This window comes from Juglans regia, chromosome 2 (genome assembly GCF_001411555.2).
Source record: "Juglans regia cultivar Chandler chromosome 2, Walnut 2.0, whole genome shotgun sequence".
Classification (NCBI taxonomy): Eukaryota; Viridiplantae; Streptophyta; class Magnoliopsida; order Fagales; family Juglandaceae; genus Juglans; species Juglans regia.
The window spans coordinates 34,180,964-34,200,757 of NC_049902.1; the positions used below are offsets into that span (position 1 = coordinate 34,180,964).

Genomic DNA, 19,794 nt, shown 5'->3' on the forward strand with positions numbered 1-19,794 from the left:
TTAGAATTTGAAAAAGTTGAATTGTTTATTATATTTTGTGTTGAGATTTGAAAAAGTTGTAATGATGAGTTGAGATGAGTTTAGATCCAAACTCATCCTAAGGTTGGTTTATTTTTAGAGATGAGATGAAATTAAAATTAAAAAATTGAATAAAATATTATTAAAATATATTTTTTAATATTATTTTTATTTTAAGATTTGAAAAAGTTAAATTATTTATTTTATTTTATATTAAAAGTTGAAAAAATTATAATGATTAGATTATATGAGATGAGATGAAAAAAAAACGAAACTTGTGTCAAAACTTTTTTGTTCAAACTCATAATGTATTGTCAATATTTTAGAGGAAATAATTAAGGACAGTTTAGATAATAAAATAAGATGGGATGATTTTAAATAAAAGTTAAATAAAATATTATAAAAATATTATATTTTATTATTTTAAAATTAAAAAAAAATTAAATTATTTATTATATTTTATATAAATTTTAAAAAAATTATAATAATAAAATAAATAAATTTAATCTGTCTTGAATAAAAGACAGTGGACACTAATTTAGACATACATTAATTGCTCTGAAGCCGCCAGCCCTACCTGACAAGTCCTTTGCCTATACTCCTTGTCCTTTTATTAGTAGAAAAAATCTAAACAATTTTCTATTATTTATATAATTTCTACACATTACATATTTTTTATTTTTTATTTTTTTATTAAATATTTAATATATAAATAAAAAATAAAAAATTAAATTATTTAAAAAATAAATAAACTCTAAAAAAATATTAAAATTTAAAAAAATATGACATATGAAGGTTAAAAAAATTGTGTACAATTACTCTTATTATTATTATTATTATTATTATTTATATTTTTTTCCCTACAAAATGGGAGAGAAAGAAAACCCTCTATAATTGGGTTCCACAGCAAATGCAGACTGGATTTACAGCAGTTTCTTTCTTTCACTCCTTGCAATTGCAGAATGTTGTTAAAGACAATTTTCAGTTGGGTTTTTTCCCCTGAACATGCAACAGATGATGAAGGTCTGGATCCCCAACAGATATTTTTCTAGAGGGTTTTATCCATTTATATAGCCACAACTTCAAATAGTACAATCCCAAGCCTTATAACCTTTGTTTTTTTTTAAGAGGACATTAACGCCAGGTGAGGAGAATATATAATACCATGGATGATCCTCAAGCTTTAAGAGGATCACCTCCTTTTCCCAGTCTTACGTCCAACGTCAACACGAGTACCAATCAAGTATTTCTGATGTTTTTCTTCGCTGTAGTTATATGCTTCACATTCACCTTTGTCATTGTCCTCATTCAGACCACGCCCAGCATGTTGGTTTGCTATCTCTCATTATGTACGCGTAACCACGACATCGATGATCATGAAGCAGGAGACACAAGTAACCGAACCTGGATTGATCCTCATGCTTCATCTCAGCAAGATGCAGATCAATCTCCAGCTCCAGTCAGGAGCATTACATTGTTGCAAATGCTGTTGGTGGAAGTATTGGATAGACGTAGGGTGGAGCCGGAGGAGGTCCAAGGACAACAGCAAAATCTACGAAACCTGGATTTACTGCCTCCGGCTATAAATTACAGACGCCAGGACATAACATCAAGTCACAGTGAAATTGAATGCGCCATCTGCTTGGAGGAATTCATAGATGGGGAGTCATGTCGGGTTTTTCATGCGTGCAAGCATCTCTTCCACTCCGCTTGTATTGACAATTGGCTCAGGCTCAATCCGAGTTGCCCCATCTGTCGCAACTATGTAATCGATGCATGATCCAAAACTCTTTGAAGACATGTACGTACGTAGAATAAGAATGTGTAAATCTGTAGGGGGGAAGATCGAGAAGATTATAATTTTTTTTTTTTTTTTTTTTTGTTTATATCAAGCAATTTAATGGTACTTCCTCTTCAGTTTTCTTCTTTAGACAAGTCTATGGATAAAAAATTAAAAAAAAAGGTGATTGTACAGTTTGAGGTTTGGAGATATAACAAAATATAATGAAATTAGATTAATTCTCGTTAAAGATTCATACACATGATGATGAATCAACTTTACAATCAGATTTCACTTGAGCAGGTCACAACGCCAACTTTTACAATTTTTGAGGTTTTTGAAAAATATTTTAATCATAAAAAGATTATATAAAAATAATCTGATGTGGTTTAATATAATTCGTTAAATTATAAAATTATTTTTATTATAAAATAAATCTAACAAATTAAATAAAATTATATCAATTTATAAAATTATTTTTATATAATTTATTTGTACGCCAGCTGGTCCTGGAGCATGTTTGGTGCAGAGTTTGACAAGTCTAACATTTCTTTCACAGAGTTGGCATTAAACATAGCCATAATTAGGATCTACAACTAATTATATATATTTATATATATTATCTATAGCACATGTAATATTTGAAAGAACATATATTCTCGCTCAGCCACGTCATCTAGTCTTGCATTAAATAACCATGAATTTATTCAAAGAAGTTTAGAATTATTTGAAATGTCATGTTAATAAATATTAGAATATTAGAATTTTAAAACCCTTTATACTAAGCCTGCAACCCGGCCTCGTAAAGTCAGGTTTGTACCTGTTCTGACCCAGAAGTTCTGATCATAAGGCTCCAACCTAAACCGACTCGATCTAAACAAATCAAAAAAGATCGAATCCATATGACCCGACCTTTAAAAACAAGTCATTCTCCTCTTTCATACTTCCATAAATAAAAACTTATCTTTTTTGAAAAAAAAAAAAACAAGAGAAACGAAAACTGATTCAGGTTGAGGCATTGAAGGAGAAGTCGTCTTGGGATCGAAGGAGAAGATTTTGCTGAGAAGGTGAGGCATCCCCAAGCCTCGACCTGCCCAGTAGTAGCAGCAGTAGCGGCGACAACAGATCTGTAAACGACGGCGTCTTCTAGACTCTTCTCTGCATAGCAAGCTCAAAAAAATTCATAATTTTTTGCTTCTCTCTCAACTCAGGGGCTCCTAGACAACTGCTAAGGAATTTAATTTATGATGGACGAGAAGAGGGCGTGGGGTATTGGGTGGAAGGAAAGAGAAGGCCTCCAAGACAAGAGAGCGAGAGAGAGAGTCGACGAAGATGAGCTTCGACTCACCGTGGCGCAGGGGTACGAAGACAGTATGAGCGTCGAGACGATGCTATTGAGGATGGCACCAGACATGGGTACATCTAAACAAAATTGGACAAAGTACTAAACTGTATTTCCATGCAAGTCATGTTCATGGGAATTGAGTGTAATTACGTCTTTCTCAAAGCGACAAATCGAGGGTATCTCCAGCACCTTACTACACCCAGATTGAGCATAGTCAGCGAGATTTTGCCATATTGTTGGTTTTTGGCCACGAATTTCAACTTTTTCTATTTCATCGTCCATGTCGATTTCAAGTTCGATATTTTTACTCTTTATTTTTCTGTAATATTTCTGCTATTGAATTCTGATTTGGTGGTGAAGATAAGATTGATAAGATGAATATAGAAGTTTCGCGGCGGGGATCAAGTCCAACGATTGAGTAAGCAACTGGTTAGGGTTTGAGGAACTTTCAGATGGGTTGACACCAATTAATAAACCCGTTAATTTAGTTGAATTGGAGATCCGCTCAAGTAATACCCGATAAAACACGGGTTGGTTTAGATCAGCACATTCGGGTTCAGCAGGTGCTCGGGTCACATGCACACCCCTACTTTATACTAATTTATTAGCATTTGTAATTGAAGAATGTAACATTTTGAAAATTTTACATCCAGGATATAAACAAAATTAATAATTTTTTACACAAGTTTATCCAAAGGAGTATTCCCCATTAACAGCATGGATCCATATTTATAGTCATCCAACGTACATGTCAACTTCCATGGTTTAATGTCATTTGCTGTATGAGAAGGGCACTGAAATTAGAGAAATCAAAACCAAAATTCGTTGGATCAAGCAAGAAATCAAAGTGACATATCATCGGTGTAGATATTGTGGGTAAGAACCATACTGAAGCTGGCTATAGGGCAAGGACAGCTAGCTAGCTAGCTAGCTTTGGACAAAGACAAGAAAACAGGGACTTTAAGATGACTATATTTGATTAATTATGGGTGTCTTAAGATGGACTGCAAGTTTTGCAACTGGCCTTGAAATATGAGAATCAATTATATCCAACCTTGAAAAGGAACTAGATGGAAAAATCCTTTTGACGCTTGCTGCCTGATTGCATCAATATGGAACAATCGAATGAACAATCTCCGATGCAAGCATTAACCCAAGAATGACTGTTCAACAATCTCCGGTGTTCAAAATCCAGGAAGCAACAACATTTTTGTATTCTAATCCCCCTATTCCTACTCAATTTCACGTTGTGTTGGGACGGCAGCAGCCAGCATAACTGTTATGAAACTACTTAAAATGATGTACTTTTGTGTTCTCAAGAGTCTGGCATGGTTACTAGCAGAGATATGACTTTATCTGTCTGATACTCTTGAAACCTGTTAATTCCTTTATACCAGAGCATGCAAGTGATTGCAAACTCTCAGAGATTCGATTCTTTCGGAAAGGTATTGGTTTCAAAATAGTTAGTGTCATTAATAGAACCTAAGACCTCCACAAAATAACACTGTCCAAACTGGGAAGACATTTTAGCAGCCAAATTCTATTCTCAGCATTACTGTACAGAAAACCAGCTGCAAGAGTAAGAAATTTACCTTCTTACAAGCAACTGGAACTCAATGAGCCGGGTGCCATAACAGCATGTAATCAAATGTGAAACCTGCAAAGCCTATTTAATATACAGCAGCGTTTACCTTGATTAGGTACCATAGTTCCTTTTCAGTGTAGATCCATACATACACTGTCCAATTTCTTGGGGAGATTCTATGACTACCCAACCAACAGCAGCATGCAAAAGCTTTCTATAGGTTTTTATTAAGAAAAGTAAGTTCTAACCTTTCATATTCATACTGCTGCTTTAACTTCAGATTCATTATAGTAATCAAATCATGTGGGCATATCACATGACAAGTCCATTAGTTAGGGAACTGTGGATGAAGTTGTGATCTAAGACTTTCAAACAAAATGAGCAAACTTACAAAATGAAGGGGTACCATCCAATTTTTCTTTTTTTTAAAAAAAAAAAAACAGAAACAGAAAAAAAAAAAAATGAAAAAACAATTTACAAAGGAAACAGGCTCGCGATCTTTGCCTCTATCTATTCAAACAGGAAAATTAGATCATACAATATGTTAATCCATCATATATGTTTGCATTAAGCAGCTTTAGATGGTGAGATCCAATACCCCCCAAGTTTGTCCAACTGTGCGTGATTCAAAAACAAAGCCAAGACAAGTCAATGTTAAAATATAAAATAAATAATAAAAATCTATCTCTTCCCATAAGTTTAAGCTTTTAGAACATGTGATGATTTCACATGATATCAAAGCAGAGGTCCTGAGTTCGAATCCTGACTCTACACTCCACCCCATTTAATCAAACATTCCACGTGTTAGGCCATCCATTGAGGGAGAGTCTGGCCCACATGTGAGGGGGAGTGTTAAGATATAAAATAAATAACAAAAATCTACATATTCCCATCAACTTAAACTTTTGGGACAAGTGATGATTTCAAAGTCAACTGGTTACAAGAGAGTAAAAAAACAGGAGTTTTTTTTTTAATAGGAAAAGGAAACACAAGAATTATTCAAACACCCGCGTGCTAGTTGCATCAGTCCTAGTTCGATAAACTTTCTGGCTACATCCATATATCTTCAACACGAGCTAACATTCAATCAATGATCTGTCATCACCAACAAAATTTAACCAACAAACTTTTTCAATGCCTAAAACATAAAATAAGCCTAATAAAGATGGTCGCTCTTCAATTTTCTACCCAAACTCAAGTATCTTATCAGAATGGAGATGCATGGGGCCGAGCAAGCTCAGGAAACAAATAACCAAAATTGAGCTAAACTACCAATGTGCAACAAAACAAATAGAGGGACAGTAATACCAATTTTGCAACACATTCAGGACATATGTTCATAAGAAAGAATTTGAGAACAGAAGAAACTATATGCTATAATCTCACAGACAAGCAAATGGTCAGTCCAGAGACGTAGGTCTTCGTTATTTTCTCCAAATTGAAGTATCTTATTAAAATCTATGTTCATGAAACCGGGCAAATGTAGAATGGCTATTCATTGCACTCTCAGCATCCAGCTTACACTGGGGACAACAAAAAGGTATACATTTTTGTATTAAGTTAGAGACACACCAATAAGTTATAACCAGCAAGAAAATAGCAAACAGAATTGATTAAATTTCACACATAACGAAGTGAGGCATTCATTCACGTACGGAAAGAAATACACAGCAAAGAGAAAGAGAAAGCCCAACAAACTAAAAATCCGGAAGAATCTAATCTTTGGTGTTTCGGAGTCTATAGATTATGCGGCCTCGAGACGAGTCGTATCGACTGACTTCGACCTTGACTCTATCCCCCGGAAGTATGCGGATGTAATTCTTCCGGATGCTACCTGAAATGTAACCGATAATCATGTCTTGGTTGTCCAAGCGAACCCGGAACATGCCGTTGGGAAGCGACTCGGTGATCGAACCTTCACTGGTCCATTTCTGTTCCTCAGTTTTCCGCGGCGACCGGTCCGAATTCGGAGATTTGGCTAAAACCAGATGTGGGTGAAGGGTTGGGCGGTTGCTCCAGTTGGTTAAAAGCGGCTTCGGGAATTTCTGGGTTTGGGGGAGGGAGAGTGGAAACTGGGTGGGGTTTAGTGAAAGAAGATGAGGGCGGAGAGCTTGGGGCTGGAGCACTGAAGGTGAGCTCCACATCATGGTTCCTTTCTCTTTTAGTTTTCGTCTAATGGTTGGTTTATCTGTGGCTGGAGAGGAAGTGAAAGACACCGCTTTAGGCTTTTGCTTTGATATGATTTCGGATTTCTTTTTCGGGGCCCCGGATGGGTGACTGTGGACTATGGAGTATTTTAGGAGATCTGGGCCCAACCCATGTAAAAGTATTAGATGTGAGATTGGGCCCAAAGTTGTTGCAAAGAATGGTTCCCGGAAGGGAAATTTTGTTGTACCGATTAGCTGCTCTAGATATTCAGACTATATTTAGTTAGTGAGGTGATCACTTCTCACTACCTCATTATTATTTATTATTATTTATAAATTATTTATTATTATTATTCATTACTTTTTTATTACGATTCACAGATCATCAGAAATCACCTCAATATCCATACGTAGCTTAAAAAACCCAGAAAACAATGGTTCAAAAGCATATATTACATGTGCTAAGAAAGCCATAAATTACAAGCATAGGTATTTCCTGCAGATTACAGACCAAACTGCTGACAAACAAACATAAAACATGATCAAACCATGTAGAAGGTCGTGGACGAGGAATGGTTATTTTTATTTGTATCAAAATGGACCAAAAAACAGTTTTCTCAGGCCATCATGAATCACTAGTCACAGGCACCTTCTCATATACTTGCAAGTCTCTAAACCTCCGGGGAAAGATGCAACGACCACCAAAGCGTTGCTGCAAAAAGATGATCAAGGCAAAAACCAAACCCCCAAGAGGGATACCCACATCCCAAGCAGTGGAGTAGAAATCTTCACCAGGATTGGCGTAGTATATGAATGACGCATCATAGTGGTGAAAATAATTGTGAGCCCTGTAAAGATCATAGGCATGTGGCAGCAATCGGACAAAAGTGTTTCCCATGTAAAATGAACAAGCAAGAGCACTTGTTCTTGAGTTCCAGAACATGTTGAGCAGTATTTGAGGCAAGAGAAAACCATCCAAGACCAAACCAGAATAAGATTTTAAGGCCTCCCAAAGAGAATGGGATTGATAACTTGTAGCAGAATAGTCCATAAGCACAAGAGCACCATCTTCACTGGCGGATCTCGCAGCACCATTTTTACCATTCCACATCCACCAGTTGAAGGTCACAGCAACTAAGGCGCCTGCAACGTATAACGGTAAAGCTACAAAGAGAGCCTTCTTCTCCACAACCCACAACCCCTTTTGATTTCCACTAGCCCATTTTGCAGACCATATGCTTTGGAGAAGACGGAATTGCAACAAGAAAGCTACCATTCCGGTCACTCTCACAATTACCTCGTTTGCTTCAATCCACCGGCCGCTTTCAAGCCATATGTTCGCCCCACTAGATTTGCTCAAGAACAAGGCTTCAAAGTTAAGCACAAGAGGTATCAACTGGCCCAAAGTAAGAATTGATAGCATGGCAAGGGAGATTAAGGGAAGAACATCAGGGTGCCTCTTCACATGAAAGATTTGTAGCGCTACAAACACACACGACAGTGTGGTGGAGATAATTACCATGATAATCTCCACATCCATCCTCCAAATAGAAGATCCATCCTCGTAAGAAGCAGCTGATCTCAAGTCTAAATGTTCAAAGTAAAGTGGATCGGATTTTTCCCTTGTGCTATTAATGCTTCCCTTGATATAACCCGCCTTCTTTGAATTAAATGGAGGGAAATCAAATGTGACCAGAACCTCGCAATCCGAAGAATCGGCTCTTGGTATTTCATTTTCTGAATCAAGATTTCTGCACCCTACCATACACAAACTTCCTGTTTCAGCATCATACAGCCCTTCAGCTACAATCTCCCATGAAGATATGTTAGAGGAAGAGTTCCGAGTGTGAAAGGGCGACATCTCCCTTGTGATCGTGGTGAGGTGTATCCTGTAGCTGATGTTGACCGAGCCACTGCTAAAATTCGGTGGCACTGTAGAGTCTTGGAAGCTTGAGTACCCATAAATGTGATCTCCAACAGATATAGGAGCTAAATTACCCCAGGTACTTTTTCCTTCTGAATCTGTTAGTGAAATGTCGAAACTCATTGAGTCAGAGTCCCCATTGGGGTATCTTTCCCCATTGGTTTTAGCAGGCTTGTCAGACTTGGGGCACAACTCCATAGCAGTACCTATTTTGGTGTACCGGTACTCTGTTGGTTCAGGAACCTCCATCATATAATTTCCAGAACTACGAAGCATGATCCTATTGAAGTAACCTGACTCTTTTACGGTTTTGTTAGTCCAAATTTGCCCCACAATCCTGCTAGCATCTTTGATTGACCAGGTAGAAGGAAACCTCAAGCTCAATTTTGTTGAACAATCACCCACACGAGCATGAGCCAAAGATTCTGTGATGCCTAAAAATCGGCAAGCTACAATGTAGAGCTGATGCTTGCTCTCATCCCATGATCCTTCCCCAACCAGAGTTGTCTTGGGATCGAATCTCCGGTAAGTATCAACGCTGGTTCTGGTGGAGTTTAAGCGGCTTTGGTTAGGAAACTCCACCAGAATCCGCATCCTTTCTTTGTCCCCATAACACTCAATCCCATACAAGAACATGATACGAGGCACATATCCGAAGTCTGCATCAAATGGAGTGCAGTTCTTTGAAGATTTGCAATCACTGGCATACCTCAAACTGAACTTTTGGGCTGCCTTTGAGGCTAATGAACAGAATGTGTATTCCGGAAAAGAACTAAGTGACAGACCAGGTGGAAGATCACTTCCACCAGAAAATTCATTCATGTTATCGCCAGAAACTGACAAGAATTTATAATTTTTTTTAGGAAGTATCAACATGGAAATCGGTTCAAAATGGGCTGGATCCTCTGCAGAACTCAGGCTCTCTAAAGTCCCAGTAATCAAACTAGTAATACTATTCGAATTGGTGACATTATTGAGGTTAAGAACAGCAGCAAGATTAAGCCGCTTACCTTCTTCAGTGTAAGCAGAAGCCGATCCAACCATACAAAGCTTTCCCTTCGATTCTGACCAGTACCCCTCCTCCAGTTCAAAACTAATGGAACTTCTCTGAGGCCTAATTTCAGTGAAAGCAGTATAGTATGAATATCGGGAATAAGATAAGTTAGATAAGTCTTCCCTGTACTTGTGCTTATAGGCGGTTTGAAATGTTAAACGCCCTTGAAGCTTGAAAAAGCCCCGGATATCAGTATCATAGACAGCCAAGGTTCGAAGTAGCAGGGAGTTTGAGAAAGTGAAGTCAGGCGCAACTGGGTTTGGGTCCAAAAAAGGATTGCCACCAGTATAGAAGCCAGTATGGGATCGCGCAAGTGGAAAGTTTGTGAGTGGAACCTTCTTCTGTAAGGATCCAGGGACGCTTTTGGAACAATGATCTTCGTAGGATTTAGAGGATTGAGTTGGTGAGGATGAGACAGAGCTCAAAGAGAAGGTGGAGAATAAGAAGAAAAACATGAGAAGCCATGGTAGTGTTTGCCATCTCTGTGAAGAGGCGGCGGTCATTGCAGAAGAGAGCTTCTTCATGGCCTTACAGTCGGGAGATTCTTATCGAAAGAAAAATGAACAAGAACAAGACGCACCACTCATGCATGGAAGACGACTACATATGTAAGTTCTTGCAAGTAGCTCTCTCTCTCTCACTGTCTCTCTCAATAGTTTTGATTCAAAGTTGATTGGCTCCCAAGATTTAAAATGGATATAAAACTAGGATGGTGTAAACTTCCCCAAGTAATTCTATGGTGGGGTTCTTGAATAGGATCCCGATATTTAAATGGATATATATATATATATATATATATATATATATATAACTAAGATAGTATAAGCATTATCATTTTCTTTTAGGTATAATATCAACAACATTAAAAAACATCACAAAATAACTAAGATAGTATAAGCATTATCATTTTCTTTTAGGTATAATATCAACAACATTAAAAAACATCACAAAATATATATATAGCTAGTCTAGACAGTTATATATATTAACACAATAATATTGGAGAAATGGTCAAGTGCACCCCTCCTTCTACCAGAGGGGTACCGAGGCCTAGGATTTGTTGAACTTCACGCCACTTTGAATATAGTCAATTAATTAAGCTTTAGGGGCCCGCATTCCTGAGTCTTGATCGTTTCTTATTGCATGGATAAACTTGGGGCCCCTTTTCTTCGGCACCAAACACTGTATGTGAGAAAATTCTCCAGTCTCTCGTCAAAGTCGTTGCTTGCTTGTTTCGAAGTTGGAAGGAAAGTCCGCCAGCCCATTATTCTGGCTACAAATCGTGGTTATCAGAGTATTAAAGTGGAGATAGAAAGGCTCGACGTCAACGAAGACTTTGGAAATTGATTCCAGATATCCAGACCCAATGATACGTCAAGCAAGAACAAACAAAAAGTCCCATGATAGCTTGAGAGAGAGAGAGGAAGACAGGAAAAAAAACCCAAAAATTGGCCAATCGCAGTTTTTATTGTGCCCATTCTTTTATGGCAAGTGCTAGAGCCACTGAGAGTGGCAAGTGCTAGAGCCATTATTTTTAAAGATGCTTTCTTTCTTTCTAAGCTCTCTATTGCAGTGGTGGATGGAGATTGCAGGAGGAAGAAGAAGATCAAGCTGAAAATCCCAGCTCCATGTCTGTTGTAAACTTCTCCTTGCCTTCCTGCCTCTGCCCCTTCTGTCAAAATGTTTTGCCTCCTCCTGCCTGTGCCTTCATTACCTTTGTGGTTTCTCATTTTTACTATAATTACCTTCGTGTTTTCTCATTTTTATCATTATAGTGGGGCCCATTCCCCAGACTTTGTTCCCCAAACATTACGTTGCAAATCTTCCTTCACGCCAACTTTGTTTGAATAGATAACCTTTGATTTGATTTTCATCTCATCTTCTCTCGTATTATCTCACTATTTAAAAATAATAAATATAAATATTTTTTAATTTTAAATCTTTAAATTTTTTATATAATCATTACCTAATTATTAATTATTTCTACCAAACAAAATATAAAAAAATAATTCAATTTTTTCAAATCCTAAAATAAAAATTATATTCTAACAATTTTTTAACTTTATAATATTTTTATTTAATTTTTTTTTCTCATTTTTCAAAATCGCATAAAATATTTTAATACAAATCATCTCACTACTATTCACAAACCATCTCAATTTTATTCATCTCAACTCACTATCCAAACCAATCAAGTTTGGATAAGCTCAAGCACGAAGGACATCAAATATTATTATTCAATCAGCTGTATTTAAAAACATTACATAATCAAAGAACCCAAGACTTGGGTGATTACCAACAATTCAAAAACCAAAATATTGTAAAATACTATATTTATTTTATACGAAACGAATAAAATACAGTAAAATCTCAGCACTCATCAAGAAAACATTATCATCCAGTTGTTGCCTAAAGATGACACCACCAGAAGATATCTATACGCGATCAGTGTATGAATATGAACTGTTTTCAGTACTTAATACACGCTTCCATATACACCCACACTATAACAGGCAGGAATCCTTTAATAATATGTGATCCATAATGTTTATGCTCAAATTTGTAAGCCTAAATTAAGCCGTACCTTATTTATGACATGAAAAGTGAGCATCATGAAATATATCAGAATAGTGTAATGTAATGGGTACGCTCCACGAGTCCCGTTCCTGAGTGGCTAAATGTAACATACAAGACTTGAAACTACAGAACTTTCTTGAAGGAAAATTTGCAATATTCTAAGCTACCCTTCAAATCGTGTATGGGTTGCATCCATATCTAGAAATATGTGCATGATCTTACAACTTACAAGTATCCTCAGGGTATAAATATAAGAAATTTAGGATTAAAGTCTTAGCTAAGATGGAAACCAAGATCTATAAGTAACTTACAGGGGGGGTCCGGCTCCATCCTAAAACAATTAGTCCTTCTTTATGAGCCTGTCCATATCTGCAGAGCTATATACAGTACCCAAAATTAAATGTCCACAACCGGCAGGTATGAACGTACATACTCTAAAATTTAACTCTTTAACCTTCAAGATAATATCAGAAACCTAAATTGCATGTCATTGATGTAAAACAACTTGTTTCAAGTCTCAATCAGGCTCTCATCCAGAAAAGTATTCATGTTGCAGCCTGGGGCATATCAGACACCTGTATGTTCCTATTCAATGCAGGTGAGAGGAATTTATCACAGTTCTCCGCTCCAATTTGGGTAAATGCTTTCACAAGCATATCAACGTAACCAACCAAATCATTCTTAAACTTATTTGAGCAGCTCTTGTCTCCCGCATCAACATCCTGCACCCCACCTTTGACCAGACATCCTACTTGAGCACCATCCATATATGCTTTACATGCCACTAGAATATCATGTGCACAATTGCAGAAATGCCCCAGAACAAGCTCCTCAAAATGCTGCAGCCACACGACATGGAATTAGATATCAAACCCTCAGAGGGAAGAAACAGTAATGTCCCTATAAGGCCTTCACCAAACAGACAAATACACTAAATTTGGGACAACACTTGTAGAACTTTTTTTATTGCCAATGGTGATAATGCAGAAAAACTATCAGAGAAGATAATTATGAAGCACTTGTGTGCTAAAAAAAATGAACGTTGATGTGATATTAGTTGCTTACTCTATTTTTAAACTAAAAAATCAAAACAATCAATTACACAAATGAAAATGAGTTACACAAACATGTTGGGGTTGATTGTGTGTGTGGAGAGAGAGAGAGAGAGAGCATAATGAGAAAACCATCAACAGTCAAGGACCTAAATTTTACATTGGAAAATTAAACTTTATTTTTACCTATGATTTGGGTCAAGCTTGAGTTACCAGCCTACAGTTTAAAAATCTGTACTTTACCCATTAAGGTCTACTAGTATTAAGTTTCTGTTCATGAGTTCAATCTTTTCAAATTGGAAGAGGTTGAAGAGAATATATACTAAAATGTGTGTGCACAAGCGAGTAAAGTGCAACTTTTTAGACTATAGAGATTGGCAATTCAAACTTAAGTGAGTAAGATGTAATTAATTCCTCGATATTTAATAGTAATTAATCCTTCAATATCTAGTAATTATCCATAGCATTAAAGTCCAGCCTCTATAAAAAGACATTCTCAAAAAATAACTGCTTGAATGATATAATTTCTCCAAATGATATGATCTCCATTTGAAAACAAGGATAAAAACTGCAGTAGTTTCATTATCATAAGCTCTAGAGAAAAAGAACACATTGCCTAACCATGTAATTGGATTAAAAGGAGTCCTTTGTATGCATTTTAAGAAAATTAAATAATATTATACTAAATAGGGAAATGTTAACCATAAATTCCCCTGTAAATTGTTGCGCATAACATGGTTGTTGGCTAGGACTTCAGGAATTTTACCATTTCATTGAATCATTAAAAATGCTTCTCAAGAATCTGCACAAATTGATGTACTGGACAGTGATAACGAAACTTTATTCAGAGAACCACCCAATGAGGTTACAAATGTATATATATATATATATTTTTTCTTTATGTCGGGGAACCTCTCCAAGGCAGGGCCCTTTGGACCCATTCCTGCAGAGTAAACGCCAGTCCCGTGCACCGACCTTGATGAGGTTACAATTTTTTCTTGGAATCAATCAATATTAGGTCTCAAATGACCGATACCATACTCGGAATATGGAAAGACTGAACGAGGAATAATCAGTGGAATCTTACCTTTGGTGGCCTCCTCATTGTGTACATCATTGTCTTCAATGAGAGGATAAATATATCCTCATTGTACTGTTGGGACCTCATTTCACCAGAGGCTAAGCCACTCATATATGCATACCCAGGCTCATTAAAATAGGGCTTTGTATTCAAGATCAGCCCCTGTATGGAGACAAGAACTTGTAGCATAGTCGATACACCTGGAATCCACTTCTCATTCTTGTTGCCAGACCATGTGTTGAGTAGACTGAGGCATACTTTCCCACAATTGTACAAATTAGGATTCAGTCGAAGGCCACCGGAGTGGTAGTAAACATGCTGGCACATGGAAATTCCTCAGTTGTATGAATATGAAGTAGAGTAGAAAGTATAAAACAATGCCACAGATTCAAAGCCTCAATTCATACCGGTGGTACATTAGGATAGCCACTGGGGAAGAAAACATCAAAGAAGAAGAGACCATCATGGTACGGAGTGCCCTCCGCTCCCATGATGACAGCCCGCAGAAGATCGATCCTTGTTTCATAAACCCTAACAAATATTGTCTCTGTTGAAAGGATTGAATGACGCATTAAACAAAAGAGGGAAAGAGAAAGGTGGGTCAGGGAGGGACAGACACCAAGAGCGTCCCACAATATCAAAGTCATTCTTAAGTTTTAATCAAAAAATAGGTTTTCAACATCACCAACAAACTTATTGGGAAATAACAACCGTTACATAACAAGAATACAAAGCATGAAAGTTCACCTGGCAAATCCTTCTCCAGGATCTTCCACTCCTCCTGAATCCTCTTTGCCCAACTCTTTGATGGCTGCAAGAAAGAGGGCAGCAAAACATAAAATTACATAGGTTTAAAACTAGATACTGGAAAAAAAAAGGCATACAATGGAACCTAGTCACCTGCTTTGTGGAGGAACCATGGCCTGTATAGTGATGGTCAGAATAATCCTCAACAGTATCAAATTGTTTAAAAAGGCAGAACTTCCTCAAAATTTCATCTTTGTCCCTAACAGAGATTGCCTCAGCAGTGAATGTTGAACTAACATCAGCAGCTGCATCAAACTGATTTTGGGCAGAATCCTGAACCCAGGGTATATCTGCCACTTCCTCAGAAGGAGCATGTAAACCATGAAATGGAACATAAAAACTGGAATATGCTGTATGGTTAGTGAAAGATGGCTTCATTATTTTAGTTTTAAAAGTGTCCTGCCACCAGGGTGCGGTTGGTTCTACTCCAGGAGGATAATTTGATGCATCTGTATGCACCGGTAAAGTTGGATAATATGTAATACTCGTACCAACTTGCTTCTTTACCATTTCAGATTTATAATGCGCCCAAGTAGATGATTCAGCTCCAGGGGGAAGTGATGAGTCAAACTGATTTACATGACTATGATTAGTCGAACTACTTGAAGCAGCTGACTTCTTCTTGCTTTTGAAAGGCTCCAAAAACCACCGTGATTTAGATGATTCTTTCCCAAATGGGAGGTTCAGAGCACTCCTTCTATGTGTTGAACCAGATGATTTCTTTTTATTCTGGGAAACTTGTGGATGATTCCAAGGTGAAGTCATATCTATTCCAGGAGGTTGAACCAAGGAATCCATTTGGGTTTGCACACCTGAACTGCCCACTAAAGTTGTCTTCACGTCGACGTGAGCAGGCTTTGCTGACCATGAAGACAGAGATGAGTCCATCCCATGGGTACTCACAGAATCCAATTGGATTAGAGGCCCCGAATGGTGTGAAATACTTCCAGTAACTGACTTCTTACATTGAGCAAAATCTGGCAACCAAGGAATCGGTGCCTCTATCCCAGGAGGAATATCCATGTTATCAAAATGGGCTTGTACAATGGCATACTCATCAACATCAGTAAAATCATCAAAATAAACATCATTATTATCGTCATAAGATAGATCAGAACTATGACCATCAAGGTTGATTAAATTATGAGACATAGGGGAAAAACTCTCTGGGGATTCAACCCCATTCACTGAATTGAGGGTTTCCATTCCAGGACCAAGAAAATAATTGGCCAAAGCTTCCTGATAAATAAATAGAATCAGAAACAGTACAGACACCCTGGATGTTCATTGTTTTATTACAAGTCTTTGTTTTTTTTTTTTTTTTAGAAGTATTTTTATTATAAGTCATAAATCAGATGCTATAATATAATCGAAATGTTAATCACAAACCTGAGCTTGATGATCACCATAATCACCAGAAACATATTGAATTTCCTTCCCCTTGTTACTTGGGTTAAATTTTTCATCAATGAACATGACATCAGCAGAATCTCCATCTTTGTCTATATCAATCACATCATGAAGAATAACCTAAAAAGGCACAAGAGAATTTCCTTAGCTTCATTAAGTAATAAGGAAACAAAAGCCATAGGAAAGTTAACATATAAGACAACCACCATATTTCCACTTACATAAAGATGCTAAATCTATCCTAAATCAGCTGTCTCAAAGTATTCAGAAAGACAGAAAATTCAATCAAGAACAGGAAAAGAATAAAAAAAGAGGTAAAAGCATACTCACGGGCCAATAGGCATTTGACCAAGACGAAACAAATTAAAAAGAAAGATTTCACTGCGACATCATTGTTCAAATACAAAAATCTAAAAGGTCAGAGTTGGACAGCATATTTTGAGCCTTTACAGAAGTGTTCAGTGTTCACACGATTTGGGCAGCCATCTATGTCAGCATCTTAGATTGATTTATAACTTCTTACCTAAAAAAAAAGCATCTTAGGAACAATATTTCGTACTCTAAGCATATCAATCTGCATTCTCCACCTTTTCAATTTGAAAATTGGTGACGAGTCTGTCATCAAAGTGCCAGGTGCAGTTTGCAAGCAGATATCTATGCAACCGTAACTGTCATTAAAGTAACAAAGCATGCACCACTACATACATCTTAAAGTCAGTCAATCTTGTTCCAATGTTTGAAACACCACGCCCTGACTCATATTATGCAGTAATTACATACAACTATCACAAGTAACTCGTTTCAAGCGTAACCAAATGATGACATACAAAGGAAGCCAAGAAGCCAACTTCCTTAAGATAAGAGAACTTCAAACTTTTTCAATTCAAGGTAGGAGACTGTCTTTTGCTAAACAGATGTTCATTCTTCCCAACTTCGGAAAGAGTGGAAAGCTCCAATTAATCCGGATGAAGAAAGGAAGGCAAAAGCTAAAATGATGAGTAAATTAGCCTAACCAACAGCAAAGTCTTAGGAAGCAAAAATGCGAAGCAATGACAGACTCGACTAAAGGATGATGTACCTACTAAAAGAAATTTAAGTGCTCATTTCATTGCAACTCAAATCTGATTTACTACCTCAATGGCTTCAATACAATCTATTGTCGACACTCGGCAGATGACAACTAAATATACAAAACTAATACAGATGATATTAAATAAAACTAATGATCACTTAGGCCGCAAAAGTCCATCGAAAGCTCTCACTCTTCTTTTATTTATACGAAGATTCATCGTGGTACATTGCATAGAAGACAATGACACTAGTAGCAACTTCTTTATACTACCCCCAAAATCTTTTTAATGAAAATTCGAAAAGACGCACAAAACAGAAACCAGACTGACAAAACATAGCGATAAGAACAACCCAAAAACCAGAAAATTAACTAGATTAGGCACTTTAAATCCCCAAGAATGCAGAAGAAAGCAAGACTCTAACAATCCTAATAAAGATGCACTCTCATAATTAACTTCAAGCAATCTAAAACTATGTCCAGCATGACTAAGCTAACAAAGCCCCGTCGCCGTAGAAACACTAAACCAAATGACATTTCAGCAATCAGAAGGGTGCGATCAATAACCGAAACGAAAACTGATAGATCAAAAACTTAAAAAGAAGTTAATTTTCAATGATTTATTTACGCGAACGAATTAAAGCATGCAATCAAGCGAACAAAAAAAAAAAAGAGCAACGAGTTCAGAGAATCGAGTCGAAAGAGGAAAGGAGTTTTCTTTGTTTAGACCTCTTTCTGTCTGAGCAATTTTGAGGACCGGAAAATCGTGGGCGGGATTTCGACGACTTCGGGGTCCATGAATGAAGGGCTCTTTTCGGAAAACGAGCGTTTCCTGTTTGGGAAGAGAGAGTGAGGGAAAATGAAAGAAATTTGGTTAAAACATGTCGTTGTGCGCGAGAGAGAGAAAGAGAGAGAGAGAGAGAGAGAGAGAGGTTTAAAAAAGAAAGTGAAGACTGAAGGTAGTCGGAGTGAGAGACTTGGAAATATGGGGGAGGTATTTACATGTCGGCGGCTTCATCGATCGGCTTCTGATACAGAAAGCCCAAAGCAAACAGCTCGCTGCAGCAGGACGGCTTAAGGACTCAGCGACTATATTCGAAATAAGATTACGGCTTTTTGTTTTCTGAGCTGAGCTTCCTGGATTTTCTGTTTGGAGAGAGAGAGAGATAGCTTTTTTTCTTTCTTTTTTTTTTTTTTTTTTGCTCTTTTTTTGGGTTTTGGGCTTGTCAAGGATTATCACAATAGCTTGCGACGCCACCGTTCGTTTGCTTCGTTGATTTAATTTCCATTTTTCCAACTATTAGAATTAAATTTATTTTTTTAATTATAATCATATCATGTTATTAAGAATTAATGTTCAAATGATTTTATAAAGAGTAATTCTTTTCGTCATTCCAATTCATAGTTAATGTAATTATTAAGTGTACCAATTTAATAAGAGAAGTTTAATTTGATGAGTCAGACGGACTCTAATTTATTGATTAAATTGATAGATTTATAAAGGAAAATATTGTTAATGTAAATTTTATATTTTTAATATTCCATATGAACAGAATTAAAAATGTCAATGTATATCCATCTGTAAAAATAAAATAATTAAAGAGAACTCCTATTGCGTAAACTAATAGATGTGATGTATGAGTTTGATGTTAGCAATGTGACGGAATTATATTGTAATCGATTTGAATAGTCCCTAAAATGATTTTGAATTGGATATTAAAAATATATATATGTATATATGTGTGTATGGAAGTGCAAAGCAAATGAAAAGGGTGAAACATGGAATGATGGATTATAATTATATATTAAATATGATTGCTACGATGTTTACGAGGTCAATTGACTATGGAATGTCTCCTTATCTAATCTATCAAATATTATTCATGTTCATATTATGATTATCAACCCAGGATGTCTGTCTGACTTCAAGATTAGCGTCGAGTAC

The 19,794-nt window shown here is 36.7% G+C and overlaps 5 protein-coding genes across 6 annotated transcripts; 1 reads left to right on the forward strand and 4 right to left on the reverse strand.

Annotated features, from left to right (window-relative positions):
* The first annotated feature begins 1,183 nt into the window (after nucleotides 1-1,183).
* On the forward strand, nucleotides 1,184-1,798 carry LOC109010503 (RING-H2 finger protein ATL3-like). The gene has a single exon (XM_018991362.1). The coding sequence runs from the start codon at nucleotides 1,184-1,186 to the stop codon at nucleotides 1,796-1,798; it is 615 nt and encodes a 204-aa protein (XP_018846907.1).
* A 4,411-nt stretch (nucleotides 1,799-6,209) lies between these two features.
* Nucleotides 6,210-6,940, reverse strand: LOC109012975 (translation initiation factor IF-1, chloroplastic). The gene has a single exon (XM_018994873.2). It carries the CDS (start codon nucleotides 6,873-6,875, stop codon nucleotides 6,444-6,446), a length of 432 nt encoding a protein of 143 aa, XP_018850418.1. The 5' UTR covers nucleotides 6,876-6,940; the 3' UTR covers nucleotides 6,210-6,443.
* Nucleotides 6,941-7,500: 560 nt separating this feature from the next.
* Nucleotides 7,501-8,640, reverse strand: LOC109010514. Its single transcript, XM_018991373.2, has one exon. The coding sequence runs from the start codon at nucleotides 8,638-8,640 to the stop codon at nucleotides 7,501-7,503; it is 1,140 nt and encodes a 379-aa protein (XP_018846918.2).
* A 34-nt stretch (nucleotides 8,641-8,674) lies between these two features.
* Nucleotides 8,675-10,377, reverse strand: LOC118347708. The gene is made up of 2 exons (XM_035687751.1): nucleotides 8,834-10,377; nucleotides 8,675-8,678 (listed from the first exon to the last, which is right to left on the reverse strand). The coding sequence occupies exons 1-2, from the start codon at nucleotides 10,375-10,377 to the stop codon at nucleotides 8,675-8,677; spliced, it is 1,548 nt and encodes a 515-aa protein (XP_035543644.1).
* Nucleotides 10,378-12,441: 2,064 nt separating this feature from the next.
* LOC109012985 (probable ubiquitin-conjugating enzyme E2 26) lies at nucleotides 12,442-18,990 on the reverse strand. Of its 2 annotated transcripts, none has more exons than XM_035687793.1 (8): nucleotides 18,852-18,990; nucleotides 18,579-18,681; nucleotides 16,760-16,900; nucleotides 15,464-16,609; nucleotides 15,311-15,374; nucleotides 14,971-15,110; nucleotides 14,570-14,881; nucleotides 12,442-13,269 (listed from the first exon to the last, which is right to left on the reverse strand). In XM_035687793.1, coding segments are annotated over exons 1-8 (2,202 nt in total). In that variant the 5' UTR covers nucleotides 18,854-18,990; the 3' UTR covers nucleotides 12,442-12,975. The 2 variants fall into 2 exon arrangements, with proteins under 2 accessions (XP_035543686.1, XP_018850431.1); XM_018994886.2 differs by having other exon boundaries at nucleotides 18,827-18,990.
* Nucleotides 18,991-19,794: the final 804 nt, after the last annotated feature.

Bases quoted from the DNA above. Each gene is read 5' to 3' on its own strand.
- LOC109010503 (XM_018991362.1), top strand. From the start codon at position 1,184: ATGGATGATCCTCAAGCTTTAAGAGGATCACCTCCTTTTCCCAGTCTT.
- LOC109012975 (XM_018994873.2), bottom strand. From the start codon at position 6,875: ATGATGTGGAGCTCACCTTCAGTGCTCCAGCCCCAAGCTCTCCGCCCT.
- LOC109010514 (XM_018991373.2), bottom strand. From the start codon at position 8,640: ATGGTAGGGTGCAGAAATCTTGATTCAGAAAATGAAATACCAAGAGCC.
- LOC118347708 (XM_035687751.1), bottom strand. From the start codon at position 10,377: ATGAAGAAGCTCTCTTCTGCAATGACCGCCGCCTCTTCACAGAGATGG.
- LOC109012985 (XM_018994886.2), bottom strand. From the start codon at position 18,867: ATGAAGCCGCCGACATGTAAATACCTCCCCCATATTTCCAA. The intron at 18,682-18,826 runs GTCTCTCACTCC...CTTCCCAAACAG, and splicing joins TACCTCCCCCATATTTCCAA to GAAACGCTCGTTTTCCGAAA. The intron at 15,111-15,310 runs GTGAACTTTCAT...TCCTTTCAACAG, and splicing joins CCTGGAGAAGGATTTGCCAG to AGACAATATTTGTTAGGGTT.